General features: G+C 38.6%; 1 protein-coding gene across 1 annotated transcript in view; it reads left to right on the plus strand.

The window, feature by feature from the left end:
* Nucleotides 1-23,848, plus strand: part of Mipol1 (mirror-image polydactyly 1) — a 226,817-nt gene that overhangs the window by 88,128 nt on the left and 114,841 nt on the right. The window contains exons 5-7 of the mRNA NM_001164370.1: nt 6,972-7,101; nt 13,444-13,477; nt 13,737-13,907. Of these exons, the coding sequence (NP_001157842.1) occupies nt 6,972-7,101; nt 13,444-13,477; nt 13,737-13,907 (335 nt within the window). The remainder of the gene's footprint in view (nt 1-6,971; nt 7,102-13,443; nt 13,478-13,736; nt 13,908-23,848) is intronic.

The raw sequence follows: 23,848 nt of genomic DNA on the forward strand, positions 1-23,848 counted from the left end.
TGTGTTTTCTGATGGTCTTTGGTGACCCCTGTGAAAGGATTGCTCAATCCCCAAAGTGGTTGTGATCCACAGGTTAAGAACCACTACTTTGAGATTTGAAGTGCTCAAAGACTTGAAATGGGGGAATGCCAAGGTGGTCCCCATCCGCTCAGAGTGTGTATGATGGAAGGATTGTGGGAGGGGTTGGCCAGGAGAGGGGCAGTGAGCAGGATGTAAAGTGAATAAGTGAAAAAATGTAATTAAAAAAAGTACCACTGTCTTAAGGTTACAGATGCTGTTGCTCAGTTGAATGAATTAAATGCAGTGGAGTTAAGTGGGCTCCACAGTAGCAGGTACGAAGTGACAACATCGAATGACCAAAGACAAAGATGAGTATGGTTATCATAATGGGCAGCTTAGGCAAAGTAATATTTGTGCAGCACACAGTAGTATCTGTAATGGGCAGCACAGTCAAAGGGATTTTTATGGTGGGATACTGGCTAATCATTTATTGTGTTTCAAGTAATTTGGTAGATAAGAAACCTACTACATTTTATTTGATTTATTTGTGAAAAAAAATCTCAAATAACTAAAGCTACATTGGATCGTGGCTATAGAGAATCTCTACCTGTGAACCAATCTCCAGACTTGGGATAGTTTGCAGACCCAGAACCCCTTGATTGAAGGGACTTCCAGGACCCTTGAGGAAGGATCATGTTAATATACCTAAGAGCTTTACTATTATCTTTTCTCCCTTCCTTCTCCGTCTTTTTTCAAGGGTAACTGTACACTGGGAGAAAGAACACAATCAGACTTTTCTGAGTCTATTGCATACTGATTCTGAATTAACACTAAATCTGTGAGAATCCACAAAGCATTAGGGCCTTCCAGTTAGAGTAAGAGATTATCAAGGTCAGGTGATTAGTGGAATTTTGGTTGAAGACTTGACTCAGTGTAGGTTCAGTTGGTCCCTGAACTTATTCTGTGATTTTCCTTCCGATTCCAGCATGAATAATTGGCATAGATATACTTTGAAGTAGATAGGGTGCCCAGATTGGCTCCCTGACCTGCAGAGTGAAGGCTATTGTGGTTAGAAAGGCCAAAGTTAAACCAATGGAAAAATAGTGAACCAAGACTATCATTGCATTCCTGGAGGAATGGGAGGTACTTCCCACCACATCGTCCTTTAACTCTTCTATGTAGACTGTGAAGAAAATAGATGGATCATGCAGAATGACAATTTATTAACCTCAGTCAAGTAGTGAGTCCAATTGCAGTGACTGTACTAGATGTTAGGTGCGTACTTGAGCAGATTAACACATCTGGTAGATGGTTATAGCTATTGATCTAGCAAATGACTTTGTCTTGGTACTGTCCAGAAGGACCACCAGAAGCAATTCGCTTTTAGTTGGCAAACCCAGAAGTATATCTGGTACCTCAACGGTATATTAATTCTCCCAAGGTTATTGTCATAACCTTGTTTGAAGGGATCTTCATCATTGGCCTCTTTGACATAATATCACACCCATCTACTATATTGAGATTATGGTGATTGGACCAAGAGAGCTGGAAATAGCAACCACTTTGCCTTGATAATGCATATGTCCATCAGAGGATGGGAAATACATCCATCCAAAGTTCACATTCCCTTGAACTCATTCAACGTTTTAGGAGTCCAGTGATGTAGACCATATAGACACATTCCAAGAAAAAGGGAAAGTTATTGCACCTGGCCTTTCCAACCACCAAGAAAGTAGCACAATGTTTAGTGTTCCTTTTGGTATTCTGGAAACAACATTCCTCTTTTCAACCCATATACCAGGTGACTCAGAAAGGTTCTGGCATTGAGTAGGGACTCTAATAGGAAAAGACTTCTCACCATAATCCAATAGACTCAGTGGCAGATTGGAATGACATTTGGACTCTTAGACAGGCCATTATAATGACTTACAGAAGAGATTTTTGGAATTTTGGAGCAATGACCTAACTATCATCTGCAGACAGTTCTCATTTTGAGAGACAGCTCGTGGCCTGCTACTGGTCCTTAATGGAAAAATGAACATTTAACAATGCTCTATCAGGTTACCATGTGCTCTGAGCTTTCCACCATGATGAAGAGAGTATCTGACTCATCAAGCCATAACCTAGGGCATGAACAGCAGCAACCCATTATCAAATAGAAGCGAAAGCTATTGCCTCGTGAGCTGTATCCTATGATTGGTTCAGTGAGGAGGAGAGGATGAGGGTCTGGTACACTGTTATGCAGACATCACCCAGAAGTGGGGAGGTACATTACAACACCTTGCTGGGACACCCCTGAGAGAACCTGGTAAAGTTAAATATCCACAGTGGGAGGCTCAGGTGGTACGTATGGTTGTACATGTTGTTTGGAAGGTGAAATAACCAGATGTGCAGTTGTTCACTGATTGATGCGCTGTAGTCAATGGATTGGCTGGATTGTCAGGGAATTACAAAGAGCCGAGTTGTGGAAAATTAGTGAGAAAGATTATCTGTGAAGTATGTGGATAGATCTCTCCAAATGTGTAAGGATATGAAGACACCTGTGCTCCTTACAAATGCTCGTTGAAAGGTGCCTTCAGCTGAGGAGTTCAGTAAACAAGTAGAACGACCTCTTTGATCATTCACCCTCTTTATCCAGCCATCTTGTCATTGCCTGATTGGCCCATGAATACAGCGGCCATCGTGGCAGAAGTGGAGGGAATGTATAGACTTCATAACCAATGCTGACCTGCCTTCTGCTGCTGCTGAGATCCACCAACAGCAGAGACCAATACTGAGTCCCTGATATGACACCATTCCCCAGAGTGATCAGCCAGTGGCCTGGTGACAGGGTTACTACATTGGGTCTTTTCCTTCATGGAACAGACAGTGCTTTGTCCTTACTGGGGTAGATACTTATCCTGGTTTTGGATTCGTCTTTCCTGTCTGTAAGTTTTCTACCTAAGCTACCATGCCTTATCCATCCATGGTCACAGATTTCACACATCATTTCTTCTGACCAATGATCTTACACCACAGGAAGAGAAGTGCAGCAGTGGGCCTAGGCTCATGGAACTCACTGATCTTACTCTGTTGCCCACCAACTTGAAGCAACTGGTGTGACAGAATCATGGAATGGCCTTTGGAAGACAACAGTCACAGGGCCCAATTAAGTGTTAGTAGCCTAGAGGGCTGGGCTAGGATTCTCCAGAAGGTAGTATAATTTTTAAATTTATATTCATTATATGGTAAAGTTTCTCCCATAGCCAGGATCCACAGGTTCAGTAATTAAGGGTCACTAAAGGGCATAGTTCCACTGACTATCACCCTAGTTAGACACCAGGAAAGCCTTTGCTTTCTGTTCCCATGACCTTGAGTTATTCTGGCCTAGAAGTTTTGGTTCCATAATGGGAAGTGTTTCTGCCAGGAGACACCACAAACATTCTATTGAACTGGAAGCTCAGACTTTCCCCTGGCTACATTATGCTCTTAAGCCAGCAAGCTAAGAAATGAATAACAGTGCTAGGTAGAGTGATTGATCCAGACTAACAGGGAAAAATTAGGTTGCTTCTTAACATTGGAGATAAGGAAGATTGTGTCTCGAGGAAAGAAGATCCTTTGGGGTGTCTCTTGGTTCTACTACGTCCTCTGGTTATAAAGTCAATGGAAATCTACAGCAGTCCCATCCATCCAGGATGACAAATGGCACATATTCTTCTGAAATGAAGGTATGGTTCATTCCTCTAGGAAAAGAGCCAAGACCTGCTGAGGTGCTTGCTGAGTTGAAAGGAAATATAGAATGGGTAGTAGAGGATAATAGTTAATTATCAATTAAGACCATGTGACCAACTGCAGAAATGATGATTACAATTGATATGAGTGTTTCTGTAGTATTTCATTAAGAATGTTTGTACATAAATATATACATATTAAACTTATATTTGTGTTTTTGTCCTGTATGGCTTTATTATATAATGTGACATCAGTAGAGATATTATCAGTGATTATCATATGTAAATGATAAGATATTGAGGAATGTCCCTCAAGGGAATTTGACATCTATTTTAAATATATAATGTGTTTGCTGTTGTAGAAGGGATAGTCATGTAACTTTGGGCATAGTTATGAATTGCTTATTTTCATTTGGAAATAAAGGAAAATATAGGAGATATAATTGCAAGTCATATTGACAAAGGGTGGATTTATGATGGCTAATTTCTGTTATCAAGCTGACTACATCTGGAATAAATTAAAACCCAAGCAGCTGACCTCACCTGTGAGGGATTTTTCTTGATTGAATCTTTGACCTGAGAAGACCCACTCCAAATCTGGATCATTTAATGTATGAAGACCTATCCTAAATCTAAGCCACACCTTTTAGTGGCAGCCTCTATAAAAGGACATGGAAGAAAGGAAGCTATTTGCTGTTGCCTGCTTTCCTTCCCTCAGTCTTACTGGCAAGTTCATGTATCCTGCTGCTGAGGCAGTCCTTGCTGATATTAGAGCCTGTTTCTTTGGGATTCCAATTTATACTGAAGATCAGCTGAGACATCTGGCCTTGGGGACTGAACAACTATTGAAAACTTAGAATTTTCATTAGGAGACAGTCTGTCTTTTAATGTATTAAATTTGTGGGGATAGGAACTCTACAAGGAAGACCAACATAGTTAAGTAACCCTTTTTGGGTCTTAGAGTCTCAGCCACCAACCAATGATCATATATAGGCAGGACTCAGGCTTCCATAAGGAAGCTTGAGCTTCATGCGGATCCTGAACAACTAGAAAGGGGAGTGTCCCAAAAGCTGTTGCCTATACATTCTTCTAGCTGGACTGCCTTGTCTGCTCTCAGTCGGAGATGAAGTGCCTAGCCTCGAAAAGACGGCTTGCCAGGGTGGGTGAATACCTAGACGGTGCCCCACCAGCTCAGAGGAGAAGGAGATGAGAAGATGGGGAAGGATTGTGGGATAGGGAAATCAGGAGGCAGGCAGTGAGCAGAATGTAAAGTGAATAAGTAAAAATATAAAACTAAGTTTAAAAAGAAAGAGAAGGAAAGAAAGAAAGAAAATTTGTTTTTACTGAAAACCCCACCAATGATTTTGCTTTTAGCCTCAAAATTATTGAATGTAATCAGTATACTTTACTATATTCATTATATTTACTATTTTTGTTGTTTTCCCTACATTCTTAATGATCTCCTCTTTTTATCATTTTTCCATCCATTTGAAGATTTTCTTTCCCATTTCCTTTTAGTTGCATTTACTGTCTGTGGATTCATCCCTTCATATGAGAATGTCTTTTTATGTCAACATCATTAAAAGAGGTCAAGGTTAGACAGGCATGTTGGTGAGATTTTAGGCGTCTAGCTTCTGCCATTAGTAGATAGAATCTCACAGCACACTCCCTGTCTGTTCCTCTGGCTATTACAGTCTTTATGTCCTTCCTCCACAGTGTTCTCTGAGTTCTGTCATTGGGGATCTTCAGCTTCTCATTTTGGTTGGTTGAGGTCTTCTGTATTGGTCTCTGTCTGCAGCAGAGCAGTGTCCTTGATGAGGGGTGAAGTCTGCCCTGATCTGTGGGTGTTATGGACAGATGCTTGGAATGTAATTAGGGGTTATTCTGGTTTAGTAAAGTGGAGGGTGTAGGCTCTCCTCAGGATGTTTCTTCACCAACACTTTTAATTTAAGTAAGCCAGTAGCTGTCTAGAATGGCTTTATTCACATCTAACAGCTGTGACATGAACCTATTTTATAAATTAAATGATATTTTACATATTTTTTAAAGATTTATTTATTATTATATCTAAGTACACTGTAGCTGTCTTCAAACACACCAGAAGAGGGCGTCAGATCTCATTACAGATGGTTGTGAGCCACCATGTAGTTGCTGGAATTTGAACTCAGGACCTACGGAAGAGCAGTCAGTGCTCTTAACCGCTGAGCCATCTCTCCAGCCCAGATATTTTACATATTTTCTAAGTTTACTTTATGGCTTGACTGTTTAAATTAAATTTATGACAGCTGTCTACTTCTTTAAGGCCATATTGCTTATCATTTTGTAGTATTTTAAGATACTTGCAAGGTCTCAGAAGTTACATGTTTGGAAAGTCAATAGCATCAGAGTTCTCAGAAGAGGGAGAGATGCCGTTTGTAATATAATTTGCATCAAAGGTGCTTCCTGTTGTGTGCCCTGTGCAGTGCTCAATCGCCATCTCAGTGGCTGACCTGCCGTTCTGTTGTGCATGTGTGTCAATGGTGAATTTGCCTCAGTTTGTAACTTGCTATTGTGTTTCTTTTTGTCTGCTTCCCCATAGTTAATTCATTTCAAATGCCAGGAGGCATTTCTTTCTGAATATTTCCTGTTTGTGTTGATGGATATTTAGATGATTTCTGAGTTTTTGTTGTTACAGAAGATACCACAATCAATATTTTTATGTGTTTTCTTTTCCACTTGTGTTTGTATTCCTTTACATTGTCTACCAGAGATTTTCTAGATAATAACAGCAACATATTTGATTTTAATAATGCTGTTCATTTGTTCTTCACATGCTATAAACATATACATGTAATTGTAGTATTTATGAGTCTCATTGTTTTTAACAAACACATTTTTGGGGGGACTAGGCCTTTTAATCTTTTCTCCTTTTACACATGCCAAATATTTTCATTTTGCAGTAGTGATTAAAAATGTTTCCACAAGTCACTCATTGAGAGTAGCTTAATTAGATAAATACCCCTTAACATAGAATTACGTTTACTTTTATTTATAATGTCTCTATTATTTCTTTCTTTGTTTGTTTTTTTGGTTTGGTTTTTCGAGACAGGGTTTCTTTGTATAGCCTTGGCTGTCCTGGAACTCACTTTGTAGACCAGGCTGGCCTCGAACTCAGAAATCCGCCTGCCTCTGCCTCCCGAGTACTGGGATTAAAGGCGTGCGCCACCACGCCCGGCTGTCTCTATTATTTCTTAATTGATTATGAGTTCTCTTGTTTTGTAGCTTTGGTTGAAGAAGTGTATTTTGCACAGCGAGAACGTGATGAAGCTATTATGTGCCGACTGCAGTTAGCCCTCAAGGAGAGAGACGAAGCCATTGCACATGTGAAACATATGGAAATGTCACTAAAAATGTGCGTATACATTTAAAATTGTAATATCAGGAGCATTATAAAGTCTGTGTAGGTTTGGATAATTTGGCCCAGGGCTGCCTTTGAACTCAGAGATCTGCTTGAATTTGTCTCCTAGATAAAGGTACCACCTTGCCTGGGCCTACGCTTCTCCTGGCCACTGTGCCGCAAGACCCAAATCAAAAGCCCATTTCTTTCATCTCTGTGTTGTAGTTCACTCCAGATTAAAAGTCCAAGTAAAAACAATAACCAAGTAATAATAATGCCTAATGTGATATAACTATTCCTTGTTCAATGGCAAACAAATCAACAATAAACTTCTCTGGGTGGGAAAGTCATCACTCCTTAATCTGTTTATCTCCTTGAACACAGGATCCAGCTCCATTTCACTCCTGTTGCCCCTTAATAAAATGTATTACTAAAGCATACATTGTATGTATTTCTTTTTAATTTTGCTGTTTGATCAGAATTTCATCAGGAGACTAAGCCAGAGAACAGTGTCTCTACTGTGCTTTTTTGAGACTTTCTTTGTCAATGCAATTAGTACAAATCCTTTACCTTAGCCTCGGGTAGATTCTTCAGACAAGGGCAATAAATGCCCACATTCTTCACCAAAGTACCACAAAAACATCTCTAGGCCACATATTGAAGTTCTTCTCTGCTGAAACCTCTTGGGCCAGGTCTGCAGAGTTCAGATCATCCTCACCACCAATGACCGCCATATTCCTACTAGGATAGCTCATTAAGCCCCACTTAAAGCATCACTGCTTTCCAAAGTCTCAAAATCCACATTCCTTCAAATGAACGTATAGTCAGGCTGATCACAGAAATACTCTAGCGTCTGGTACCAGCTTCTATCTCGGTTTGGGTTTTACTGCTGTGAACAGAGACCATGACCAAGGCAACTCTTACAAAGGACAACATTTCATTGGGGCTGGTTTACAAGTTCAGAGGTTCTGTACATTATCATCAGGCATGAAATTTGGTAGTGTCCAGGCAGCCATGGTTCTGGAGGAGGTAAGAGTTCTACCTATATTTTCATCCAGAGGAGGGAAGGAGCAAACTGCCCTCAGACAGCTAGGAAGAAGGTCTCAAAGCCCACCCCCATAGTGACAGACTTCCTCCAACAAGGCCACGCTTTCTAATAGTGCAATTCCTAGGCCAAGCATAGTCAAACCATCACAGACCCCATTACATGTATACTGGATGTCTGTAAAACCAGCATCAAGTGGAAGATACCAAGTTCTGTTGCTAGCCCACTTAGACCTCTGATTGATGGAGTGGCTGAAGTCTGTACAAATGTTACCTAACCCCAAGCATGGTTCTGCATGTCTTTAATCTCATGATTCCAGAGCCAAAGGCTGGTGATCATCTTTGAGTTTTAGAACAGCTGGGTCTGTATATAGTGAGTTCTAGGCTAGCCAAGGCTGTATAATGAAACCGAAGTGCTCTAGGAAGGTCAGCCCAGGCAGGGTACCCCTGAAGCTTTCTTTCTGGACACCATCTTTTCATGAAGTGCCTTTCCTATTATTCCAGTTGAAAACACACAGCACTTCTAATGGTGCTAATCTATTTAATAACACTGGCTAGTTTAACTCATAGACTTTATTTGTACCTTTTGGCTCTCAAGCCCCACCCCATATACACTCCTTTTCTAGCCACGTTGTATTTTACAACTCCTCTACCTTTTGCTCTTGATTCTTACACTAAATCTAGGTAAGATGAGACGGCAATGACTATGCTATAGCCTAGGCACTATCCTATCTTGGTATTTTCCCCACCAACTAATTAGTCCAATATTTTAACATTCATCCTTGCTCAGGTTTTCAGGATGTGCTCAGGTATAAATTATTTACCCAATGGTAACACTAATGCCATATAATTCAGTTGCCAGTAAAGTCCTGCTCTAGCCTCAAATCCCACAAGCCTAGCTTTTAATGCGTGAATTTCTCTTAGTGATGTGGTCTTTATATTCATAACAGAATCACTCATTAAATACTACTTATAGCATTTATGAGTCACTGAAGTTTGTATCTTCAAACTCTTGTATATTCCTCCCTCAAAGTAGTTCCAAAAACCTAAGAACATCATAGGTTTATTACAGTGACAAACCAACTTCTCTGCACTAGATTTCCATATTAGTGATGTCTGTGTTTCTGTGACCACAACACTTGATAGAATCAACTTAAGAAATCAAGAGTTTACTTTAGCTCACGGTTTAGTATGGCACACTTGATGATAGAGGGTACATTGTGGAGTGGCTCAGTTCATGAAGTAGGAGCATTTGGCAGTGATGGTTGCTCTGCTGCAGATAGGGCTCAGAAGGTACAAGAAATGGGGGCTTGAGTAGAGCCTTTGAAGTTCCGTTTCCAGTGCTCTACATTGAGTAAGGTTAGGCTCGTATGGGCTCCACAGCCACCAGAAACTTTCTTGGAAACAAAAAATGAGCCTAGTGGGAAACAGTTCAGTTTCAAACCATTACAACATGTGGTCCAATTTTAGGTTTTACAAAAGGTATAAGGTACATGTCTTTGTTCTTATTTTGTTACTTTTTTCTGTATAGTGACACTCACTTATTCCATTATTAAAATTAGCATTTGTAATTATGAGATTATCTCAATTAAATAGAAGAGGAATTAGTAATTTTTTCTGTCAGACTAAATAATTTTTGGATTAGCTTATATTCTTGGTCTTACCTCTTAAATCTCGCCTTGGTAGTGCTGAAGCATGCATATACAACAGGCTAGAGAGTGGGCTGCCTGGGTTGTCATGGCACTTTATGATCAGATACAAATGACAGGTTCAATAACATAATCATTTCATATTAAAGCCTATTATTGTATCAGAGTTTTCTTTGTACTTTTGTCAAACATAATTTTGTCATATGCATGTGGGATTTTTTTGTAGTCTAGATTGTGTTGTCCCATTTATATGTATGTCTCTCTCTTTGCCAGTCTTAACTTCTGAATCTTTTATGCCTTAAATCACATGTGATCCCCCAACTTTTTTATTACAGAATCATGTAATCAATCATTCTAGTACTTTTACTGCCATAAATATATTTTAAAATCATTTTGTTTATATCTGTAGGACATTTTCCTAGGCTCAAATGTTTTTATTTGTATTTTTTGGATCACAAACTCTTTATCATTTGAGGTTATTGTTCTGAATCTTACTGTTGGCCCTAACTTTCAGACAAGAAGAAAGTAATATTGATGGATCAAGGGATAACTTAAGAAATGTGGCATTTCATGCATAGGTTTTTCACTTAGATTGCAAAGTTGTCAATCAGAATTTGCATGCTATAGGAAATCAATTGAAACTTGAGCCCACAGACAATTACTTCAGCAAAATTCTTAACTAATTATCCTAACTATGTTAAGTTAGACTGTAGTAGGCATTATTATGAGTTTACAAAGGGTTAAAATTCTTTTGTATATTTCTAAGCCCCTATATGAGATAATCTAGTGTTTATTGACTATATTTTATATATCATTTATTACTGTAAATCTGTAATTAAACCAGAAATTGTTGTTGTTTCATACATGCTTCTATTAAACTATATTAACCAAAGATTATTTTATATAAAACTGAAGACCTTATATATTTTGTTTGTTTTATATTACTTCTTTTGAAAAGATTCAATCTTTAATTTTGGTATGACAGTAAGTGATACAGTATTGAAGGCCTCAGTTTAATTTTTCTGAAGATAATTTTGTTGATTTCTTAATTCATCGTTAGCAGGATGATGAATGATCCAATTCAGAATCTTATGTCAAAATATTAACTTGCATCTTATAATGTATTAATGTTAAACCTGGTCTTACTTCTTAATACCATGTGTCAGAAACAGACAATGATGATATTATATTATAATCTGTATGTGTTCATAAAATGCCATTACAACCCAGGCAACCCGTTCAGCCTGTTGTATATCCATGTTTCAGCACTGCAAAGACATGATTTAGGAGATATATAAGCTAATCCAAAAACATTTGGTGTCTGCCTCCTAAGAGAGGAAAAATTTACTAATTCCTGTTCTACTTAATTTTAATTGAGATAATATTATGTCATTAACATTTGATGTCTGTAAGAAACACATCCCCAATATTTCATAAGCAAAATAGGAACAGCAGTCTCTTTTCTTTCTAATTTAAGTTTGTATTATGTTTCCATGAAAATAAACAAATGTTTAAATTTTAAGCTTTTCTCAGATTAATTTAAAATAGTAATACAACAACAATAGTAAAATGCAATTGAGAACAAAAAGCAAAGTGGTTGGTTATGCGTGCTTCCACTTAGCATGTCAGATGCACACAAACCTCCCTACAGCAGTTCAAATTTATTTAATAGCAAATTAAAACTCATTACATGCTATTTTAGGACTGATCCCACAAATTCTTTAAGGTCTGAAAGATAAGTCCTCATACCTAATGATCATTTAGCCTTTGATAAGAAATCAATTTTAACTTAAAATTGTTCATTACTAGCTGTAGACTTTAATAATAGACTAAATTCAATTATCTTAAATGTTTCAAAAATGTGATGACTTATTGATTTAAAGCATTTGAATTCTTCATTTTTGTCTCTTTAATGTAACGACTTTTTATACTACAGTACTCCTCAAACCACTGTAAGCTTTATGTAGAAATCTCACCTACCTTGTCTTCTGCTAAGTATCTCAGATATACAAATCAGATAACGTAACTATATTATATTTTCATCTGGCTTTATATAATTCTTTGAAACTAAAATTCAAGCTAATAACATAGTTATCAAAATATTTTAAATATTACCAGGAGTCAGCCAATGTAAATTTTATCATCAATCCAATGACACTTTAATTTTATGTTTAATAGTTATGAAAATTTGAAATATTCCTACTGAATTTTTTGGAAATGACAGTGATCAGCTCATAGTCTCGTTCCTGTGCAAAAGCTTCACACTGTGCTGTTGTGCAGTACATGGCGCCATGTAAAGTTTTCCTAGGTAACCAGGACAATTGTGACAGCAATGCTACCAGTGCTCGAGCACTTTCTCTGTGACCATAAGGACCAAAATTGAATTATAGATTTCTGCTGTGCTTTTAAAATGAGTACAAAACATTAGGTTACTTTTGATTTTTTGTTTCAAACAAGCTCTTATTAAGCAGTATGTTTGAAATGTAATTTATTTTGGAGAAACTCTACAAAGGACAAGAATATTTGTTCTTCTGGCGGTGAATTGAAGCAGCTACTAGACGTCTGTGAGCTGCTCTTTGTGTCTAATTAGGGTCACTAGATCTTAGTAGTGATTCATAGTATGCCCGTGTGTACAGACTTAGCTTTTCCTGCTATGTGTTTTTCTGTTAAATCGCTGTTTAAAAACAACCACTTTTTCTGGTTGTAGTGATTTTTTTTTTTAATCCGGTGGTGACATTTGGAACAACTTTGCAGCATAGTTACCAGTTGTCTTTATTGTGTTTCCTGTCATCCTTTTTGTGATAACTATTAAATCTCAAGAGACAACATGAGCGGGCCTCAGAAGACAGAAAATAGAACTGTAACTTTTTAGTATATATTAAAATAACATGGATTGCTTTTAAATCTCTGTCATTTAGTGATACCTATCACAGTTTGTCTTTTAATTTACTTGAATTAATCATTGTATAAATTCTGTTTTCTGATATATCATTCAGAATGTCGTTACTGTTAGTACATTTATTTAATTCATCCATATTAACAAGCATTTCAGAAAACAATTCATTTAGAAAATGTGTTTATGAAGAGATGAATTGTCTTTCTCTTTCAATTGAATGATTCCATAAAATATGAAAATGGAAAAAATTGGTCCAATTTTGGTCAGCCTGTATATTTGGTGTGTTTGTATCACAGGCGCAGCAGTGTATTTTCAGATTTAATTTAGTGTAATTATTTGCCATTGTTTGAAGGAACATAAACTTTGTAAGAAAAATGCTTGGTTTGTTTTTACATGTGACAGTGTCCAAGGAAAGAAAGGAAGTAGTTTCTGATAAGAATTGAAAGAACAGGAATAAATATGATGAGAAAGAGTGCTTCTATCACTGGGGAACTTTCTTCATCTAAACACATATGAACAATTGATCCTTGTAGTCATATATAGCAGTAAACATTAATAACTTAACAGTCTGAAGTCAGAGCAGAAGATAGAGAGCATTATTGAAAGATGGAGTCGGGCAGGTGCCACTTTAATATGTTCAGTGTCATGGTTGGCTCTGAAGACTAGTCGAATGAAATTACTTGAGGTTCTAAAGATTTAAAAAGCGAACTCATTTTGCCGCACTAAAGAAATGCTACTGATCAGGCTTTCTGTGTCCCTTTTTTCTAGGCTAGAAAATATTAACCCTGAAGAAAATGACATGGTAAGCCATTCTCTGAGGAGATTTCTTGATGTCAGTCTTATATCTTAGAGGCTTAAGTTCAATTGAGTGGGTTTCAAGAACTAAGATGTGGGAAAAAGAAGAATTGACACACTAATAATGTACATCTTTGCTGCAATATGAAAATTCAATAACTTCACTCAGTCAATTTACAATTCACATGTGCCTATTAATTAAAACCCTATATTAAATAAAATATATTAAAACCTCATGTCTGACTAACATATAATGGTGTTGGTAGACATTACAGGAATTACTGAACAGAATAAACAATGCAGACACTGGGATAGCTATTCAGAAGAATGGAGCTGTGATTGTGGATACAATCTACAAGACCAAGGAATGTAGGAAGAGAATAACCGCAGAAGAAATGAGTGCAGTCCTAGAGGAGCGGGATGCGGCTTTGTCTCAGGTAACTGCTTCTACCAGAGAAGTGCACAGGGCCTATTTCCTTCTCTGTTTTAAAACCCCGAAACAGTGAATTTTGCACAAATATCCTCTACTTCCCTTTTACAGTATTTAATCATATAGAGATGTGCATTTCCTTGTGACAGTTCATGCACACACACACACACACACACACACACACACACACATTATACTTTGTTACTATCTGATCTCTAATTCACATTAGTTTACAGTATATAGTCAATACCGTAATACTTCAATATATTAAAATATTTTCATTTTGAACCACTTTTATGAATATGCACCCTCTTTAAAATTATGTTAGTGAACATTTTCTTGGTAAAACAAAATGTCTTATAAAATGTTAAATTGCCATAAAATACACATGCATTCTTTAGTCACTTTATATTACATTTCCTCCTTACATTGCACTTTTGTATGTGATAAGACAGTTTTTTTTTTATTGTTGATATTTGTTTGTTTTTTAGGTTTTATTCCCATTGCCTGAGTTGTTACATTTTAATTCAAAATGAGCATATTCTTTTAAGAACATAGTTCCAGTTTCCTGTTCTTTTTTTTAAAATATTTTTTATCATTATGTATTTTCCTCAATTACATTTAGAATGCTATCCCAAAAGTCCCCCATACCCTCCCCCCTACTTCCCTACCCACCCATTCCCACTTTTTGGCCCTGGCGTTCCCCTGTACTGAGGTATATAAAGTTTGCGTGTCCAATGGGCCTCTCTTTCCAGTGATGATTGACTAGGCCATCTTTTGATGCATATGCAGCTAAGCTCCGGGGTACTGCTTAGTTCATAATGTTGTTGCACCAGTTTCCTGTTCTAACTCAACTCTCTCCGTTCCTCTGAGGATTCTCAGGCTATCACAGTCCTCTTAAGGAGTTTCAAGTTTCCCTAAGAGTTGCACCCCAGGGCCTGTACCCTGGTTCCTCCATGATGCATTTTAGTCTTGCTCCTTTTGTCCTTCCCAAACGAAACTTTGAAGTTATGTACAAGAAAATACTGCTTACCATACGCTGTGACTATGCTCACTACATAGCTGGTACTGCATCCCCTGATCTGTGACCATTTTAGGATCTGTCTCACCATTTTTCTCTTCCGTCTACTCCTGCCAATTTACCAGCCTCTTATTTCCTATATCTGATGTGTGCCATATCACTCTGTTTGCTCAGTAGCCAGTGGCCATATCCTGCTCTTAGTATTGTTCTCCATTTCAAGCATATGCATTGATGGCCTCCAGCCTTCTAGGTCAGTTTTGTTTTTGTTTTTGTTTTTTTTTTTTTTTTTAACTCTGATTCCATGGTGTTTTCACCTTCTTCAGTACCTGTTCCAATGGATCTTGCTGAGTCTTTTTTTAAATCTCAAATCATTTGTGTCCATTTGTTACCTCAGCTATCATGGCTACCTTTGTGCAGCATAATTATCACCAATTTTTGTATAACTCACCTCTCTCTTCTTTGTAACTAATTTTGGTATTTAACACTTTCCTACTTCTGTATAATGTATTCTGGTTACTGTCTCCATTATCTATTCTGAATCTTCTTTTAATCCCTAACTACACTGCCCACTACCATTACTTTCCCAAATTAGAGAGGGGGGGAGAGAGAGAGAGAGAGAGAGAGAGAGAGAGATTTTAACCAGGGTTTTCTGTTAAAAATGGATTGGAACTATGTATTGGAGTGTGGTGTTGGAGTCACAATATTCTCTTTCTCTTATTCTTAATCATTAATATTATCAATGAGGGGTAGGGCTACATGCATCTTTTTCCCCCCATGTGTGATTGCTGAAGAGCCCATGATCTTGTTCAGACCAGTGCAGTCATCCACAGCTGCTGTGAGCCTCTGCTTGGAATAGCTATGTCTTACTAAGAAGTATTTCACAGCTGCTCTCCTTCGTTTCTCACTCTTTGTTCCTTTTTCCCATTAATTAATTTATGTATTTACTTTACATTCTGATCACAGGACCCCCCTCTCCTCCCAGTTCCCCCTCAGAACTGTGTTTAGAAGGCCTTGTCCCCATGGTGTTCTCCATTCCCTGAAGCTTCTTACACTCTCCTCACTTTCTCTTTCAGAGATAGGCCTGAGGCCTGAGGGGATGGATTTGATAGAGCTATGCCATTTAGCACTGGCTGTTCCAAGGTCTCTTACTCTCTGCATATTGTCTAGATGTGGATCTTTGTGTGTGTGTGTGTGTGAATTTTATTTTATATTTAATTTATTTTTTACACCCCATATTCCATTCCCCGCACCCCCATCTTCCCTTCCCTGGTCCACATCCCACACCTCCTCTTTCCCACGTGGGACTGCAGTGTCCTCACTTGGGCACTTCAGCTTGTTGAGCTTTTTGAGTTCTGTGGACTGTATCTTGGGTATTCTGTATGTTTTGGCTTGGTTTTGTTTGTTTGTTTTGTTTTGTTTTGTGTTTTTGTTTTTTGTTTTTTGTGTGTTTTTTGTTTTTTTTGTTTTTTTTGGCTAATATCCACTTATTAGTGAGTACATACCATGTATGTCCTTTTGGGTCCGAGTTACCTCACTCAGGATGATATTTTCTAGTTCCATCCATTTGCCTGCAAAACTCAAGATGTCCTCGTTCTCAATAGCTGAGTTCATTGGGTAAATGAACCACATTTTCTGTATTCATTCTTCTGTCATAGGACATTTAGGTTGTTTCCAGCTTTTGGCTATTACAAATAAGGCTGCTATGAACATAGTAGAACATGTGTCCCTGTGGCATGGTGAGGCATCTTTTGGGTATATTCCCAGGAATGGTATAGCTGGATCTTCAGGTACATCTATTTCCAATTTTCTGAAGAACCTCCAGATTTACCTCCAGAGTGGTTGTGTCAGTTTGCAATCCCACCAGCAATGGAGGAGTGTTCCTCTTTCTCCATATCCTCTCCAACACGTGTTGCAGATTGAGGTTTCTTTGTTCGTTTTGTTTGTTTGTTTGTTTGTTTTTAGGTTTTTTGGTTTTTTTTAGAGACAGGGTTTCTCTGTGTAGCCCTGGCTGTCCTGGAGCTCACTTTGTAGACCAGGCTGGCCTTGAACTCAGAGATCCGCCTGCCTCTGCCTCCCAAGTGCTGGGATTAAAGGCGTGTGCCACCATACCCAGCACAAATTGAGTTTTTGATCAATGGAATAAAAGTGAAGACCCAGAAGTAAAACCTCACACTTATGGTCACTTGATCTTTGACAAAGACACCAAAAATATACAATGGAAAAAAGAAAGCGTCTTCAATACATGGTGTAACTGGCTGTCTGCATGTAGAAGAGTGCAAATAGATCCATATTTGTCACCTTGTACAAAGCTCAAGTCCAAGTGGATCAAGGATCTCAACATAAAATCAGGTACACTGAACCTAATGGAAAAGAAAGTGGGAAAGAGACTTGATCATAGGCACAGGGGAAAATTCTCTAAAAGAACTCCAATGGCTCATGCTTTAAAATCAACAATTGATAAATGGGACCTCATGAAACTGAAAAGCTTCTGTAAACAAAGGACATAGCTAGTAAGACAAATCGGGAAGATTGGGAAAAAAAAAATCTTCACTAACTCCACATCCGATAGAGGGCTAATATCCAAAATATATAAAGAACTCAAGAAGTTAATCACCAAAAAAAAAAACCAAACAACCCAATCAAAAAAGGGAATACAGAACTAAACTGAGAATTCACAACTGGGGAATCTCGAATGGCTGAGAAGCACCTAAAGAAATGTTCAAAGTCCTTAACCATCAGAGAAATGCAAATCAAAACAACCCTGAGTTTCTACCTTACACCAATCAGAATGGCTAAGATCAGAACCTCAGGTGACAACACATGTTGGAGAGGATGTGGAGAAAGAGGAATACTCCTCCTAGCTGTGGGTCTTTATTTTCATTCCCATCTACTGCGGGAGGAAGCTTCTCTGGTGATTGTAACCTCCATTAGAAGTGATTTTTATTGCTACATTCCATTAGAAAACAGAAATATTTGTTTTCTCCTTTGGTCCCTGGTTCATCTAATCTCAGATTTATACTCATGTCATGGTATGGATTCAGTCTCATAGAGTGGGCTTTAAGTGAAATCAGATGTTGGTTGGTTGCTCTCAAAAGTGTATGGCAGAGTTGCACTAGCATATCCTGAAGGCAGGACTGGAAGCTTATCTTTCAAATCCTACTTTAATAAGTGTACGTAAGTGCTTTAACCTCCCTTCTAGCCCACCACCTGCCAGAGGTAGTGGAGAGGAAAGGTTAACAGGGTAAAGGAGGATGTGGATTTGCTGAGAAATACTTCTTTGGAGTGAATCCAGTCTGTGTTGTCAGGATATCAGCTGTTCAGTTCACACAAATCAGCAGCAGTAGCTCAATCCACTTACAAACACCATTTACAAACCAGAAACCTCAAGGCTCTGTGGAGGCCTGAGTCCTCAGAAGCACCAAGAAGCCACAGGAATACCACCAGAAGTTCTTTAATGTGTTTTTCTCTACAAAGTCATAAGGAATGATGACCAACTAAGAGTGGCAAGGTGAACCAATACCACACAGCATTGTCCGCTGTCTGTTGATTTATATTTATACCTTTTCCAGATATCACATGTTCTCTCAAGTATCTGCTCTAGCAAAACATCACATGCCCCTTTTCCAGGTTACGTCCAGAAAAACACCACATGTCTGTTCTCACCAAAACCCCATGCATCTGCTTCAGTAAAAACATCCTCTCATAAGACAGTTTCCAGAAAAACATCACATGACCTGACTGAGTCTCCAAAAAAACCCAGAAATTTCCACCTCACGCTTCACAGGACACCATTATAAATCAGAGGATTTGTATCTGGGTTGAGGTTTATGTTTCTCCTTTGCTATCTTTTGGTACCCAAAGCCCTCACCCTAGGGATGAATATTTCAAGTAGGCAAGTAGGCAATAGCTTGATTTCTCCATGTTCGAAGACTTGTATAGGTGTCTTTATCAATAGGGCCTTTCTGTCAATTTGTGCACAGGAGCTATAGCTTTGACAATAGCCTGGATTGTTTGGGGGATTCCCATGGCACGCTGTTGGCCAGTAAATCAATTAGATGTAACTCATTTCTAGTTTTGGAAACTTCATTTGGTGCCAAGAGACTTCCAGTTGGGGAATTATTTCTGTTTCCCCCAATTATTTGGCAAATTCATTTCGGTTACCTTCATATATGTATATATTTCAGTAGGTTTCTCCTGCATTATGTTTCCATACTACCCCTGAAATGACCTTAACTTTAGCTGTTTATTTCTGTATTTCCTCCCTCATTCTCCTCTTCTCTCACCTTCCCTTACTTTTCTTTCACCTAACCCTTTGTTATAGTCCCTTTTCCCTACTACATCTATAACTAAAAGCTCTATTTTCCCTTCCTAGAGAAATGTACCCCTCTCTGTTCTCTTATTCTGTATAGAACCTCTTTGAGTCTTTGGATTGTAGGTTGCTTATCATTGGCTTAATAGCTAATTTTCACAAATACATGAGTATGTTTGTCTTTCTAGATGTGGGTTGCCTCACTCGGTATTTCCTAGTTCCATCCATTACCTATGTGTTTTGTTTTATTATTTTTATCGTTTTTCTCTTTTTTAAATTTATTTATTCACTTTACACCTGATTGCTGTTCTTTCCCACAGTCTTTCCCCCTATGCCCCTACCTTTAGAGCCTTCCCTAGGTACCCCCAACTCTGGCGCATTAAGTCTTTCCAGGGCCCCACAGAGGCCACACAAGGCATCCCAAATAGAAGAATCCATTCCACAGACAGGAAACAGCTTCAGGGATAGCCCCTGCTCCAGTTGTTCAGGACCCACATGAAGACCAAGCTGCACATCTGATTCTCTCTCTCTCTCTGTGTGTGTGTGTGTGTGTGTGTGTGTGTGTTTTGGGGCGGCAGCAGGGTTGCTGGAGGAAGGGAGTGGTTACATGCAGCCTGTATATGCTATTTGGTTGGTGGTTCAGTCTCTGAGAGCCCCCAAGGGTCCAGATTAGTTAGCTCTATTGGTCTTCCTGTGGAGTTCCTATCCCTTCCAGGCCCTCAGTCATTTCTTCAACTCTTCTGAAAGATCCCCAAGCTCCATTCAGTGTTTGGCTGTGGGTCACTAGATCAGTCTGAGTCAGCTTCTGGGTGGACTCTCCCCATCCCTCCTCCATCCCCTCTCCTACCCAGTTTCTTCTCTTCATCTGCCTTCTACATCTATTTTATTCCCCCTTCTTTGTGACATTCAAGTATCCTGCTTGGGCCTTCCTTCTTGTTTAGCTTATTGGGGTCTGTGGAGTGTAGTGTTGGTATCTTATATTTGATGACTAGTATCTCTTATAAGTGAGTACATATCATGCATATCCTTTAGGTCTGAATTACCTCATTCAGGACGATATTCTCAAGATGCATTCATTTGCCTGCAAAGTTCATGATGTCTTTTTTTTTAATTGGTGAATAGTATTCCATTGCACAGATGTACCACAATTTCATTATCCATTCTTCATTTGAAGGACATCTGGGTTGTTTCCAGTTTCTGGCTACTACAAACAAAGCTTCTAAGAACATAATTTAACAAGTGTCTCTGTGGTATAGTGGGGCTTCTTTTGGGTATATACCCAAGATTGGTATAGCTGGGTCTTGAGTCAGAACTACTCCCAATTTTCTGAGAAACCACCAGATTTCCAACATGGTTGTATACGTTTGCACTCCCACCAGCAATGGAGGAGTGTTTCCCTTGTTCCACATCCTCACCAGCATGGGCTGTCACTTGAGTTTTGGATCTTAGCCATTCTCATGATGTAAGATGGAATCCCAGAGTTGTTTTGATTTGCAGTTCCCTGATGACTAAGGACCTTGAGCATTTCTTTAAGTGCCTCCCTTATTTTTGCTGGTAAGGAATTACTTATTTCCTGTGGGGTTTTTTTGGATGTCATTATCCTCCTTGGCTTGGAGATTTCCTTCAATTTCCTGTAGGGTTGGATTTGTGGACAGATATTGTTTAAAAGTGGATTTGTCTGTAAATATGTGTTTTCTCCATCTATGGTGATTGAGAGTTTTGCTAGGTATAGTAGTCTAGGTTGTTATCTGTGGTTTCTTAGAGGTTGCAGAACATCTCTCCAGGCTCTTCTAGCTTTTAGAGTCTTTGTTGAGAAGTCAGTTGTAATTCTGATAGTTTGCCTTTGTATGTTACTGGTTACTTAAACAAACAAACAAACAAACAAACCAAAAACCTCTTTTTTTGTTGTTCAACTGTAATTTATTGTCATTCATTGAATACAAACAAGTCATTCTGTTTCTTTTTTTATATTCTTTATTAGATATTTTCTTCATTTATATTTCAAATGCTATGCCCTTTCCTAGTTTCCTCTTTGAAAATCCCCTATCCTCTCCCCCCTCCCCGTTTCCCAACTCACCCACTCCTGCTTCCTGGCCCTGGCATTCCCCTATACTAGGGCATAGAATCTTCACAAGACCAAGGGCCTCTCCTCCCATAGATGGCCAACTAGACCATCATCTGCTACATATACAGCTAGACCATCCTCTGTTACATATACACGAGTCCCCCCATGTGTTTTCTTTGATTGATGGTTTAGTCCAGGGAGCTCTGGGGGCACTGGTTAGTTCATATAGGGCTGCAGATCCCTTCAGCTCCTTTGGTACTTTCTCTAGTTCCTTCATTGGGGACCCTGTGCTCCATCCAATAGATGACTGTGAGCATCCACTTCTGTATTTGCCAGGCACTGGTAGCCTCACAGGAGACAGCTCTTTTTCAAAAGATGTATTTGTTTATGTAAGTACACTGTACTTACACTCTATGTAAGTACACTGTCATTGTCTTACGACATACCAGAAGAGGATGTCAGATTCCATTACAGATATTTGTGAGCCACAACATGGTTGCTGGGAATTGAACTCATGACCTCTGGAAGAACAGTCAGTGCTCTTAAACACTGAGTCATCTCTCTAACCCTACCTGTTACTTTTAATAATCTTTGTTTATTCTGTAGATTTTACGTTTTGATTATTATGTGGAAGGAGGATTTTCTCTCTTGTTCAGTCACATTCGTGTTCTATAAGCTTCTTGTATGTTTATAGGCATCCCTTTCTTTAGGTTGGGAAAGTTCTCTTTTATGATTTTGTTAAGAATATTTTCTGGTCCTTGGAGCTGGGACTTTCACCTTCTTCTCTTCCTATCATTCATAAATTAAGTCTTTTCGTGGTATCCCAGATTTCTTGGATGTTTGGTATCAGGAGTTTTTTAGATATAACATTTTCTTTAATTTTTTTATTGGGTATTTATTTCATTTACATTTCCAATGCTATCCCAAAAGTCCCCCATACGCCCCCCCCCCCACCCTCCCACTCCCACTTCTTGGCCCTGGCGTAACATTTTCTTTAATTAATGTATCATTTTCTTCTATTGTATTTTCTATGCCGGAGATTCTCTTTTATTCTGTTGGTGATGCTTGCATCTGTTGTTCCCGTTCTCTTCCCTAGGTTTTCCATCTCCAGGATTCTCTCAGTTCATGTGTTCTTTGCTGCTCTGTTTCCATTTTCAGGTCTTGAACAGTTCTATTAATTTCCTTCACCTGTTGTTTTTTTTTTTTTGTTTTTGTATTTATCTTTATTTAAAGGATATATTTGTTTCCTCTTTAAAGGCCTCTACCTGTTTGACAGTATTTTTCTGTGTTTCTTTAAGGGATTTATTCATTTCCTTTTTAAAGACCTCTATCTTTATGAGATTGGATTTAAGATCATTTTCTTGTGTTTTGGTTGTGTTAGGATATCCAGTGCCTGCTATAGTAGGGTAGCTGTGCTCTGAAGGTATCATGTTGCCCTGGCTTTTGTTGATTGTGTTCTTTCATGGGTCTTTAACCCTCCTGATGACTTTAATCCCTGGATGTTCCTATTGTAGTAGGTATTGGGAGGGGGCCTAACCTCAATGATCCTGGTGTGGCAAGCCTCTGATGGGTGTCCTTGGTCTGCATGGTTCTGAATCAGCAGGTCTGATGAGAGTAGGTGAAGAGGTGGTAGAAGAGTAGGGGTCCAGCGGGGATAGCAAGCTGCTCAGGGCAGTTGGAAGTGCCTGAGAGGATTTAGGGGTCAGGGAAGATGGGTGCCAGGATGGAATCCAACCTGTATGGTTCTGGATCAGCAGGTCTGATGTAGGTAGATGGAAAGGTGACAGGCTAATGGAAGGTCTGCTGGGGTTAGCAAGCACTTCAGGGCAGCTGAGGGTCAATTTTATTTTACTTTTTCACATATTAGTACTATTCCAGTTTATTAATGTGCTACTTTTTCATTAGTCATCTGTTGAAAGTCATCTAGGTCGTTTCCAGTTTTTGGCTGTTATGAATAGAGCTGCTATGCACATGGTTAAGCAAGTGTCTGTATCATAGGATAGAGTGTCTTTGGGGTATATATCCAAGGGTGGTATAGCTGGATCTTATGGTAGATTGATACCCATCTTCCGAATCAGCTGAACTGATTTTCATAGTGGCTCTACAAGTTTTCATGATGATCAGTAATGGTTGAGTATTCCCTTTTCTCTTCATCCTTACCAGTGTGGGCTGTCAGTTTTTAAAATTAATCTTAGCGATCTGAGGGGTGTACGATAAAATTTTAAAATAGTTAAACAGCACGTACTGAGTCTGTGGAGAAGAAAAAGAGATCTCACAATTTGGTTGAGAGTTTGGAGATGGCATGTGGGAGAAGTTGGAAGTTAATATAATCAAAATACATTACATGAAATTCTCAAAGAATTAATGAACATATTATTAATAAAAGAAGAAACTACATGGATACTTTAATTCAAATCCACATCATTCAGATTTCACCAGTTTTTAATTAATGTCTTATTGCTACAGGATCAATCCTGGTACCAGGTCGCAGTCATTGTTTCTACCCAGTCCCCTTGACTCTGTGATGATTTCCTGATCTTCCCTTTCTTTGAG

This window comes from Mus musculus, chromosome 12, assembly GCF_000001635.26.
Source record: "Mus musculus strain C57BL/6J chromosome 12, GRCm38.p6 C57BL/6J".
Lineage (NCBI taxonomy): Eukaryota > Metazoa > Chordata > Mammalia > Rodentia > Muridae > Mus > Mus musculus.